The sequence below is a fragment of the Chelonia mydas genome, chromosome 2 (genome assembly GCF_015237465.2).
Source record: "Chelonia mydas isolate rCheMyd1 chromosome 2, rCheMyd1.pri.v2, whole genome shotgun sequence".
NCBI classification, from domain to species: domain Eukaryota; kingdom Metazoa; phylum Chordata; order Testudines; family Cheloniidae; genus Chelonia; species Chelonia mydas.
This window is the reverse complement of record NC_057850.1, coordinates 257,021,942-257,034,217: the sequence shown is the minus strand read 5'-3', so window position 1 is coordinate 257,034,217 and position 12,276 is coordinate 257,021,942. Positions and strand designations below refer to the sequence as shown.

Here is a 12,276-nt window from a genome sequence, read left to right as displayed (position 1 = left end):
GGTGAATGGACCCCATTGTGGCTTTCCTGCTGGGAGAATCAAACCCGCTTCTTTCAGTGTAATGCCATGTGTATCGAAGCAGTGAAATATGGACCCCTCCACCGCCAGGACTTCTCTCTTGACGCACTGTTTGCCACAGAGAAAATGCTTGAGTAGGTGGCTGGTCTGTCGAATTTGCCTCTCTTCAAGGGGCAACCAGCCTTAATTGTGTCCATCTAATTCAAAGTCTCTCTTCTTATTTATTGATTATAGGGATGTAGCTAGGCTGTCCTCAATGGTGGCAGATGACGGAACAAGAAGCAATGGTCTCAAGTTGCAGTGGGGGCGGTCTAGGTTGGATATTAGGAAACAGTATTTCACTAGGAGGGTGATGAAGCACTGGAATGGGTTACCTAGGGAGGTGGTGGAATCTCCATCTTTAGAGGTTTTTAAGGTCTGGCTTGACAAAGCCCTGGCTGGGATGATTTAGTTGGTGTTGGTCCTGCTTTGAGCAGGGGATTGGACTAGATAACCTCCTGAGGTCTCTTCCAACCCTAATATTCTATGATTAGAGAAAGTGAGAACTTTGGCTTCTGCATTTCTGTTCTTGTGCATGTCAGTTAAGATGGTGGCAGCCTGGTGAGGGGGATGTGCATGTGTTTATGCTTCTCCTGCTTTCTCCCCTTCTTTTCTAGGGAGCTCAAGCTGCGAAATTACATTCCCGAGGATGAAGATCTCAAGAAAAGGAAGGTGCCTCAGGCCAAGCCAGCCTCAGGTAGGTGCTGGAGGGGGAGTTTTTGAGAGCTTGGGAAGGTCGTAACGATGCCTCCCCCCATTCTCCCAGGCAGGATCCCCTGGGAGAATAACGTGAGGGGGAAAGGAGTCCAGGAGAGCTGGCTGTATTTTAAAGAATCCTTATTGAGGTTACAGGGACAAACCATCCCAATGTGTAGAAAGAATAGTAAATATGACAGGCGACCAGCTTGGCTTAACAGTGAAATCCTTGCTGACCTTAAACACAAAAAAGAAGCTTACAAGAAGTGGAAGATTGGACAAATGAGCAGGGAGGAATATAAAAAATATTGCTCAGGCATGCAGGAGTGAAATCAGGAAGGCCAAATCATACTTGGAGTTGCAGCTAGCAAGAGATGTGAAGAGTAACAAGAAGGGTTTCTTCAGGTATGTTAGCAACAAGAAGAAATTCAAGGAAAGTGTGGGCCCCTTACTGAATGAGGGAGGCAACCTAGTGACAGGATGTGGAAAAAGCTAATGTACTCAATGCTTTTTTTGCCTCAGTCTTCACGAACAAGGTCAGCTCCCAGACTACTGCACTGGGCAGCACAGCATGGGGAGGGAGGTGACCAGCCCTTTGTGGAGAAAGAAGTGGTTCAGGACTATTTAAAAAAGCTGGACGAGCACAAGTTCATGGGGTCGGATGCGCTGCATCCGAGAGTGCTAAAGGAGTTGGCGGATGTGATTGCAGAGCCATTGGCCATTATCTTTGAAAACTCATGGTGATCAGGGGAGGTCCCGGAAGACTGGAAAAAGGCTAATGTCGTGCCCATCTTTTAAAAAAGGAAAGGAGGAGGATCCAGGGAACTACAGGCCAATCAGCGTCACCTCAGTCCCTGGAAAAATCATGGAGCAGGTCATCAAGGAATCAAGTCTGAAGCATTTAGAGGAGAGGAAAGTGATCAGGAACAGTCAGCATGGATTCACCAAGGGCAAGTCATGCCTGACTAATCTAATTGCCTTCTATGACGAGATAACTGGTTCTGTGGATGAAGGGAAAGCAGTGGACGTGTTGTTCCTTGACTTTAGCAAAGCTTTTGACATGGTCTCCCACAGTATTCTTGCCAGCAAGTTAAAGAAGTATGGGCTGGATGAATGGACTATAAGGTGGATAGAAAGCTGGCTAGATCGTCCGGCTCAACGGGTAGTGATTAATGGCTCCATGTCTAGTTGGTCGCCTGTATCAAGTGGAGTGCCCCAAGGGTCGGTCCTGGGGCTGGTTTTGTTCAATACCTTCATTAATGATCTGGAGGATGGTGTGGATTGCACCCTCAGCAAGTTTGCCGATGACACTAAACTGGGAGGAAAGGTAGATACTCTGGAGGGTAGGGATAGGATACAGAGGGACCTAGACAAATTGGAGGATTGGGCCAAAAGAAATCTGATGAGGTTCAACAAGGACAAGTGCAGAGTCCTGCACTTAGGATGGAAGAATCCCATGCACCGCTACAGACTAGGGACCGAATGGCTCGGCAGCAGTTCTGCAGAAAAGGACCTAGGGGTTACAGTGGACAAGAAGCTGGATATGAGTCAAGAATGTGCCCTTGTTGCCAAAATGGCCAATGGCATTTTGGGGTATATAAGTAGGGGCATTGCCAGCAGATAGAGGGACTTGATCATTCCCCTCTATTCGACATTGGTGAGGCCTCATCTGGAGTACTTTGTCCAGTTTTGGACCCCACACTACAAGAAGGATGTGGAAAAATTGGAAAGTGTCCAGCGGAGGGCAACAGAAATGATTAGGGGACTGGAACACATGAGTTATGAGGAGAGGCTGAGGGAACTGGGATTGTTTAGTCTGCGGGAGAGAAGAATGAGGGGGGATTTGATAGCGGCTTTCAACTACCTGAAAGGGGGTTCCAGAGAGGATGGATCTAGACTGTTTTCCGTAGTAGCAGATGATAGAATAAGAAGTAATAGTCTCAAGTTGCAGTGGGGGAGGTTTAGGTTGGATATTAGGAAAACCTTTTTCACTAGGAGGGTGGTGAAACACTGGGATGCGTTACCTAGGGAGGTGGTGGAATCTCCTTCCTTAGATGTTTTTAAGGTCAGGCTTGACAAAGTCCTGGCTGGGATGATTTAGTTGGTGTTGGTCCTGTTTTGAGCAGGTGGTTGGACTAGATGACCTTCTCAGGTCCCTTCCAACCCTGATATTCTATGATTTAAAAAACAAAATGTAGAAGATGTGAAAGATACTGGATTGATCACCCTGGAGAGTGAAGTCCTCTGCCTATAGGACAGGGTCAGCAGCAGGCCCAATTTCCTGCACGTTGCCCTATCTGGAGAGACCACCTCTGCTAGTGCTGTAGCAGGAACGCTTCAATCCTTGGCCTCTGCTCTAGCTGCCAACAAGGGCCCAGTTACAGTTTTCATCTAGATCCTTTCCACTCGTCACTGGGAGGAGATCCACCATACTCATTTGATGCTGGCTGTCAAGCAGCTGTCCATCCGTTAAGCCACTGACCTTTGCTACCTTTGACCCTGTGACCTTGAGGGGAAAGATTCCATATCACCAGTCCTTTCTTTTTGAATTCAAACCAACTGTTGGAAACCTGCCTAACTTTTTTTTTTAGTCCGATTTATTATGATAAACCAGTAGCGCTGGGCACGTGCCTACCACTCTGGGAATTTAGTACCAGCTGCACTCCCTGCTCTGAAGAGATTAGTCTAACCGAGTCTCTCTTCAGTATTTACGCTGTTATTGCTTCTCCCACGGTCGGTCAGTCTTAGTGTCAAACTTGGTCCAACTCAGCTGTGTGGTACCCACTGCCCAGTTGGGGAATCTCGAATGGCTCGGAGGGTGAATGAAATCATCGTTCCCAGCAGTATCTGGGAATTGAGCAAATAGTCCCTGTATCCTAGAAGCCATCTGAGTGTGACAGTGAATTGGCCCTACAGAGACTAGACTAGAGTGGTTCAGTGCCCATGTCTGGGTTTTTATACTTCATATAAACCTCTCCCACAGACTGTGGCGATTACTAGCGGGAAATGAGCAGGAGTTGGGACGGCATAGGCAGGAACAACAGCGTGGCTTCACCTCCCAGCAGATGTAACTACCACATCATTTATGCTTATGTTTCCAAAGAATGGGCCAGAGGCTTCTCAACAGGTCAGTCAATCCTTTCTTCTCTGGCTCATGGGTTTGACTCCAGCTCGGGTTAGAAGTGATGGAAAGGGCTTCCCTGCTTATTGGCAGTGTGAGATGGCCTGTGTGAAATGAGTCTGTGAGGTTCAGAACCAATTCTGTTACACCGGAGTCTGTGTCTCCCACTAACAGGCTCCGTTGAGCGGCTCGGCAGATGTGCCAAGGATCGAAGGAGCATGGAGACCGCCCTCCAGTGGTGGTTCCCTTGAGGTCGGGGTTGAGGCACATCAGTGTGGCAGCGTGGAGGAGATTATATTGTGACTGCCCTTGTAGAAGCTTTTCTGTGGGCCCACAGCATCGGGCCAAAGGTTCCCAACGTGGGTGCCTAAAATTAGCTATGGAAAGCCAAATTCAGGCCTGTAAAGTAGTCATTTGGTTTTCAGAGGAGCAGGGCTCTCCTGGAAGTCAGTGAGAGCTGTGAGTGCCCAGCACCCTCCGAGAATCAGGCAACTTTTATTCAGGTACCTAACTTTTTAAACAACTATGTTTGAAACTATTAGCCATAACTTCAGGGCTTTCAATCTGGCACCGTTCTCCAGCTTGAAAATCCGTGTACCCTTAATTAATGTAAAACAAAAATCCCGATTTGTCTTGCTGCCAGCATGGTGTTGGTAAACCCTCACAGAAGAGAGCTCTTTAAAATATGTGCCAAACAATGGCAGTGGCAGGAATGAGTTCGGGGTATTCCTCTTCATCCTTTCCAGAGTGCTGAGTGCGGGAGTGGTGGCTATAATTAGAAATACTGGGGCCTCTGTGGATCTCAGCTGTGGGCAGAATCTCATAGTTTGCCCTCCTGGGAAACAATAACGGCTTTTTCCCACAGTCATCAGAGTGGGAAGGGGGGGCATAGCTGCCTCGATTGTTTCCAGGGAAGTCTGAGAACCGGTCGTCTTTACCAGCCCCTCGACAGAGGTATGACCTCCTTTAAAGAGAACACCAGCGACTTGTAATAGCCCAACGCTGCCTTCAGGAGCCTTGCCTCTGAAAGCGTGTGGTGCTGTATGTCTTGGGAGAGGAGTTGCTCTGTAGCTGAAGCATGGAAATTTGGGGTTTAGGCTTGTTTAAAATCAGTGATTTGATTGCGGGGGGCAGAGATAAGTCAGGAATCCTGATGTGTATCAGAACAGGGTGTATTCATTTAGAACCACATAAGTAAATTAGTTTGACGTAGAGGTCAGGTAACAAAATGGAGAGGACCTCTCTACTGCAAGTCCTCCCATGTCACAGCCTGATCTTACAGTATGGAGCAGTGATTCTCGACCTATTTACCATTGTGGGCTGCATGTGCAGCTCTCTGTTATGTGGGCCGCATCCACACACTATATATACTTCCTGTATGGCCCTGAAGATGTCACATGGGCTGCAGCTGTAGTGGGCTGCTAGCAGCCCGTGGGCCACAGGTTGAGAACCACTGGTATAGAGAGCTCCTTCCTGTCACCTGAACTGAACCACGCTCTAAGCAGAGTTGGTATCTAACCATATTATAGTCCTAGCCTGAGTTTGCCAAGGGAGTAGAGCAGGTTCTGCTCTGTGACAGCCCCCTTCACTAATCCTACTTCATCTTTTCCATATTTCTGTGTTTTGTTTCCATCATTCAAAGCCGTTTCCTCTCTGGCCAGGAGCATCCATGGAAGCACAAAACAGGCACAAATTAAACCAACAGGCTAGAGTTTCCCAATCCTCAATGCGCATTTGCAGTCTGCATTTCTAACACCCGGGGGAGGGGGCATGGGATAGAAATAGCACTCGCAAGTGCAGAATCATGTCCACCAGTAAATATTGCTGTGCTCGGAGTGTCCGGACCTCTCCCTCTTGCAATGTCTGGGCAGAAAGAAAGATGGAATTCTGTCGTTGGTTTTTCCCTGTCTCTTGTTCCACTTGGGGCTTTACATTAGTTTTGAAGCAGGGATTTTAATCTAGTTTGGGTACTTCTCTGAGTTCAGAGTTCTCCCGGTCGGGGTGTTTCTTTCTCAGTGGTGGATGTGCCCATCACAGGAGGGAAGGAGGTATCATATGCTGTGTGTAAGTCTGAGTTCTGGGATGGATAATGTAAAGAATTACCATAAGGAGTTTAAAAGTAACTTGCCACAGAGCTGTGGAGTGGGAAGTCTCCCATGATTACTCTAAATACAGTAATAGCTGGGAATAAAGTTTGCCAATCATCTTTTCAATGCTTCAGATTGTGAGGCTCTGTCCTTCCACTAAGACGGTGTTTCTCAGCGACCAGTGGACTGGTGCCAGTCCCTGAGATCTCCCTACCGCAGTCTAGGAAGGCAGCAAGCCGGTCCCTGTTGAGAGGGACGGCTCTAGAAAATGCTACTCCTGCAGGAAGGCTCTGTCCTGTGCATCACTACTTGCTTTAAATTGACATAGTCAACTCAAGTCATATGTTATAAGCAAATCCATTTCCTTTCCAATGTTACAGCAGCAGAGGTTATATTAAAACCCGGTTTGAGTCCAATTGACTTCAGGGCTGCTGCTGTTCACTCCTTGCATTTCTCTCGGTTCGGACGATGGACATCAGTTTCACGTGGTTTATGGTCTGTTTTGCTTCTGGAGTGCAGTGTTTGGGTTGCAAAAGTTGCAGGGGAATGTTTTTGTAGAGAAGCATGCCTGTTGGGGTTAGGTTTTGTAAAAGCTTCTTAAATACCAAAGTGAAGCATCGTCTTCATGCTGGCTTTCTTATAAGTCACTTTGTTAACATCACATCAGCCATGCTATCAGAGGCTCGTTCATGTGCACATCTACCAATGTGATATATGCCATCATGTGCCAGCAATGCCCCTCTGCCATATACATTGGCCAAACTGGACAGTCTCTACGTAAAAGAGTAAATGGACACAAATCAGACGTCAAGAATTATAACATTCAAAAACCAGTCGGAGAACACTTCAATCTCTCTGGTCACTAGATTAGAGACCTAAAAGTCGCAATTCTTCAACAAAAAAACTTCAAAAACAGACTCCAACGAGAGACTGCTGAATTGGAATTAATTTGCAAACTGGACACCATTAAATTAGGCTTGAATAAAGACTGGGAGCGGATGTGTCATTACACAAAGTAAAACTATTTCCCCATGTTTAGTCAGTCCGTCTCTCCCCCCCCCCTCAATTCCTCACACGTTCTTGTCAACTGCTGGAAATGGACCATCTTGATTATCACTACAAAAGGTTTCTTTTCTCTCTTCATGGTAATAGCTCACCTTAACGGATCACTCTCGTTATGGTGTGTATGGTAACACCCATTGTTTCATGTTCTCTGTGTATATAAAATCGTCCTAATGTATTTTCCACGGCATGCATCTGATGAAGTGGGCTGTAGCCAACGAAAGCTTATGCTCAAATAAATTTGTTGGTCTCTAAGGTGCCACAAGTCCTCCTGTTCTTTTTGCGGATACAGACTAACACGGCTGCTACTCCTGAAATTTGTGAACATTTGTTGTTCTATTGTTCCCTCTAGTGGAAGATAAGGTGAAAGACCAACTGGAAGCAGCAAAGCCAGAGCCTATTATTGAAGAAGTGGTATGTGTCTTGGTCTTCAGTACCTGCTTTGAAATATAATTGTGCACACTTGTAAACTCACTCTTTTCCATTACATGAGTTTGGCTGCTCTTAATGAGAATTCCTTTGTTCTTTTTCCCCTAGGATTTGGCAAACCTCGCCCCCAGAAAGCCAGACTGGTAAGCGCAATTTTAGGAATCAGCTTGCATAGATTCAGTCCTTTTAGTCCTAAACATCCGCGTGTGTGTTCATGGTCGCAGGGACGCTCTCCAGCTATTTCCATAACTTTAACCCTGTTAAGGTTGTACCACCTGGGATTACAAAAAATTGGGAAACTTATGTTCAGTATCAAGGGAAACTTCCCAGTAGTGAGATCTGAGTGTAGAACAGTCTCCCAAGGAGAGAAATAAAATCCCCATCCCTGGACATCACAAAAGCTAGACTGCAGAAAACCCTAGTAAATGTCCTGTAGAGAATGAACAAGCTCTGGCTCTTGGGATTAGCTAGATGGGACAGATAAGTGGTGCTGATCTCCACCTTCTGGGAGTTTCTAGGATGGATACAATTTGTCTTGTTTCTATTTGCCTAATGATGAAAGGATCTGGTGAAGCTTGTATTCTTTGCACTGCGGTTGCATGTGGAGGCTCGATTGGGGTCGAGGCCCTGGTGTGCTTGGTACTGTACAAACACACTGTGAACGATGGTCCCACAGCATGACAGCACCCTGATTTCAGCATGTGGACAGGCACCAGGCTTCACGCACACAGCTGGAACAGCATGTGCAGGATAACAAGCTAAGGAATATGTTACTGACAGGGCCCTCCGAAGCCAAGAGCATCTGTGTTCAAAGAGTGTGGGGCAGGTTTCTGATGGAAGTGGGGGCACAGAAGGGCCTGGCCCAATGTGCTCCTCAGCTGGATTTTCACATCCTCCTTGTTCTGAAGCCCGATAGATGGAGGTGGCCTGTGTGGCCGCTCAGCAGTGGGTGCGTTAGACCGTTTCTCCCCAAGGGGTCCTCACTGGTTGAGTGTTGGTGTTTTGTGCTCAGCTGGTGAGTTGGCTTCTCTTTGAGTTTGACTGTTGTTGTGCCACATGGATCGCTGGGCACGGGCGTTGAGGAGGGACTAATGTGAGTTGTGGGTCTTGCGAAGTGTCAGCAATTCAGAGACACTTGTGGCCACCAGGAATCTCATGGAATCCTCGGTCTTGTAGATGGTGCTTCTCTTCTCACACTTAGGAAGGGCAAGAATTGCCCTGTAGGGAGGGGCAGTGGCCAAAGATTTCTTCATTCCCCTTCTTCCCCCAGTGAGGTGAAACTCCCCCGTGCCTCCATGAAGCTGGCACTTTTCTTACCCTTTCCATCTAATTCCTGTTTTAAGGGAATGCCGCTGCTCCCCTGCTCTGGCGGTGGTATTTAGGGACCACCAGTGGCAGGGGTATTCCATCCGACTGGTCTGCATGGCCCTTGCATTGGCTCTGATGATGATTAAAGTGCTGGCAGCTTGCTCTGTAAGACACAATCTCTGCCCCAAGGAGCTTACACTGCAGATGCGGTGTTTCTGTGGCTGTTCTTCATTTGAGACCCCAGACTGGCTCTGAATAGACTCATGGATCCCTTCTGCTGGGCTAGCTGGTGGGCTAGCTTTGTGTCTGGGTGTGCTTGTGTGTTGGGCTTTTTTGCTAAATTACAATCCTCTCCCCCAGGGATTTAAAGCGAGACGTAGCCAAGAAACTGGAAAAACTGGAGAAGAGAACGCAAAGGGCAATTGCTGAATTGATAAGTAAGTGCACTGCTGCTGTTGAACTAACGTGGAAATGGTTATAGACTTGGAAGGACTGGGGCCAAGATTTTTCAAAGGCAGGAGACAAAAATTAGGCTCTTTAATTGATCTGTATGCATCTGTATAAGTGCTCCCAACAGTTGCTTCTGAGCTCAGAAGGATCTCCGGGGGAGCTCAGCCCTTTGAGAAGCAGACTATTTACTTAGGTGCCTCTGTATTTATCTTTGAAAATCGTGGCCTCATTTTCAGGCAGTAAATATTGTTGATGGTCCATGACACACTTCAGGGTGCAATTCAGACCAGTGGGAGGTTGGGTCACTGTTTGTATTACAACCCTGAGTGCCCCGAAGTGCTGCTTTTGCTCCCTGCCTGGATCTCCTCCAGAACCCAAAGGGCTGGTTCCTTTGTCATTTTAGGTGAGAGAGAGAATTTGGGTTTTCTGCCCCTTTCTTTTATAGTCCAGTGAACCTTTGAAATGGATTCTTCTGAAGGTTACCCTCAAAGTACGGTTCCTTCAAGCTGTGAGGAAGGCAACGTTGAGTCTGGTGGAGAAGGAAGTTCCCAGCTCTTTCTTCCCTCCCAGGGTGTTTGCTAAAATGCAAAGTGTTCTCTATGCTGTGATCTCCTCCCCTTGTTAGTTTGATGGCCCCATTTTCTGCTTATATGTCAATTGAGGTAAACCTTCCTTTCTTTAGGACAGACCAGTTTACCAACTCCCCCGGACATGCCTGGTTTAAACACATTTTAGTCATAATTCCAGCATGTACTCAGAACTCTTTACACACTACACAAGCCTAGTAATGATCAGTGACTTATTAGTTTTCAAATCATTCTGCACAAGGTGTGTTTTGTATAAAGAGTATTACAGTTGTGTGTAGCGTGTGAACAGAGAGGTGCATAGGGTCACAGCCAGTTTCTCACTCAGTCTAGAAAGCAGCAGAAAGGACTTTACAACATGAGTGGACATGAACAGAGAGAGTGTTTTAAACATGTTGGACTTGTAGAGAGCTGGAGCTCTCTGGACAACGCTTAGCACCGATGCTGTAACTTTATTTCCAGTTCTGCTCTGAATCTTGACTTTTCCAGCAATTTCATGGCTGAGAACGATCTCCAGTGCAAGCTCAGTGGAGGTCGGCAGAACTTTTTAAAACGAAAGGCTGTGGAATAGTGTCAGGAATGAGCCCCCCAGGTGTCCTCTCTCTAGAGGCATTGAGGTGGTCTCTGGAGTGAAGAGTAATGCTGCCTTCCTCGGGCAGTCAGCCAGCCAAATTGTGTAGGTCCTCAGACCATGCTTCCAGCCAAGCCCTCACCAGATATGTCTAAACCATTGTTAGTTCCCCTTGATTGCTTCCCTGATGGGCGGGTGGCTGATTCGGGGAGGGGTAATACTGTTGCCCACCGTGGGCAGATAGACATGTCTATGGGATGTGCCCCGAGGCTACAGTGGTACAGGTTGTACAGTAGAATCCAGATTCGCCCAGCCAGTTGGGTGACACCCACATCCACTCCAGAAATAACTGGGACCTGAGCCAATTCAGAGTCAATGGAGCAGGGAGACTTGCTGGCAAGGTTGGTGGACATCCTGGAAGTTTGGGTAGCACAGTTCAGATCACCCCCTTCACGTGCCGTTCTAAACTCCGGTTACACAATGATCGCTGACTGGCTTTTCTGTTGCCCGCACAGGAGAGCGATTGAGAGGCCAAGAGGAAGAACTGGCATCAGCTGTTGGATCAGCAAAGCAGGAAGGAAGTGATTCTGATTAAGGAGGTCTGGTTGGCTGTCTCAGAGCACAGACACATTGGGACTTGTCAGATTGGTCTGGTCACTCTTGCTAACAGAATCCTTAACTCCCTTGGACTTGGGTAGAGGGTAGTGTCTCTCTGAGACTTGAATGCTTTAGCCACAGCTCCTAAAGGGGCAGGTATGGGGAGCCCTGCAGTCCTGTCTAGACCCACAAGCATGTGGCTTGCTGTGTGTGAGCATTTCACACGGGAATGCTCCATGCAACGTGCATGCTGCACACTGCGTTCTCATCCCCCGGCGAGCGTGCCTGGCTCTCTGGCTCAGCTTCGCAGGGGGTGATCGTTGCAGTATGTGGTTTGGGATTGCTGGGGGGAGGGTGTCCAATGGAGCTTTTCTGGACTTTTGATGAAGGAAAAGTTCTCGGATAAAGCACTGGATCAGATTAAAGGAGCAAATGGCTCATGAGTGGCGTGCAGGACACCACAAAGCCCTGTGCTTAGCGATCATCTCTGGGAACGTCACGTGAGAATTGTGGCCCCTACCTACACTGGTCAGGGAATGGTGGAGCATCTTTCTAGCCCAAGCCATGTTTAAGAGCAGTGTGCTAGAGAAGTGCAAACGCTTTCTTTGGCCAGTGCAGACACCGTGTTTCTATGCTGTGTGTGTGTGTGTGTGCGCGCGCATGCATATAGTACCAATTCTTTTGCTGACCTCTGTTATCTCTCCTGCAGTACAGCTGAGCACATGGCATAACTGTGTAATATACAAGAGGGGCTGGTGAGCTGTCGTCACTTAAACGGATGAGGGATGAAGCCTCTCCTTGCATGGGAGACTTTGCTGAGGGCAAGAAAAGACCAATGACTGTACAAAAGAATCCCGAAATGGCCTTGCAGCTGGAAAGCTTTCTGCGTGGTCACTAAAAGCGGCCATGCCTGCAGTCTAGAAGAGATTCATGTACGATTCATATTGTTCCCTTTTGCTTTTTGATCCCGATCCTCCCCCCCCCCCCCCCCCCAGGAGGTTGTGTAGCATGTGCCGTATCGGTGGGTTTTGTTACAGATAAAACTGGGCTGCCACAAGGGTTTTTGGTTATTTTTTATAATAAAATGATACGGCAACGATGCAAAATGTCCCGTTCCTGCGCTGGGCACATCAGTTCAGCGGGGAGGGCACGAGAGCATGTGCTGCAGAGGTAGTTAATTTCACATTGGGTTTAGTCTGTGGGCCGGCTGCATCCGCTTTGTGGGGGAGGGAGTGGTGCCCGGGCAGCATCAGCTCAGGAGCGCACAGGTGAGGAGCCGCAGCCATGAACACGCCCCATTCGGTGTCAGATTAT

The 12,276-nt window shown here is 47.8% G+C and overlaps 1 protein-coding gene across 4 annotated transcripts in view; it reads left to right on the top strand.

Annotated features, from left to right (window-relative positions):
- CCDC12 (coiled-coil domain containing 12) overlaps positions 1 to 12,063 on the top strand; it is an 83,022-nt gene extending 70,959 nt beyond the window's left edge. For 2 of the 4 annotated variants that reach the window (XM_043541722.1, XM_043541723.1), the window contains exons 3-7: positions 675 to 754; positions 7,376 to 7,437; positions 7,561 to 7,595; positions 9,121 to 9,197; positions 10,881 to 12,063. In XM_043541722.1, the coding sequence (XP_043397657.1) occupies positions 675 to 754; positions 7,376 to 7,437; positions 7,561 to 7,595; positions 9,121 to 9,197; positions 10,881 to 10,960 (334 nt within the window). In that variant the 3' untranslated portion in view covers positions 10,961 to 12,063. The remainder of the gene's footprint in view (positions 1 to 674; positions 755 to 7,375; positions 7,438 to 7,560; positions 7,596 to 9,120; positions 9,198 to 10,880) is intronic. The other 2 variants (XM_037891288.2, XM_037891287.2) reach the window with 2 other exon arrangements.
- Positions 12,064 to 12,276: the final 213 nt, after the last annotated feature.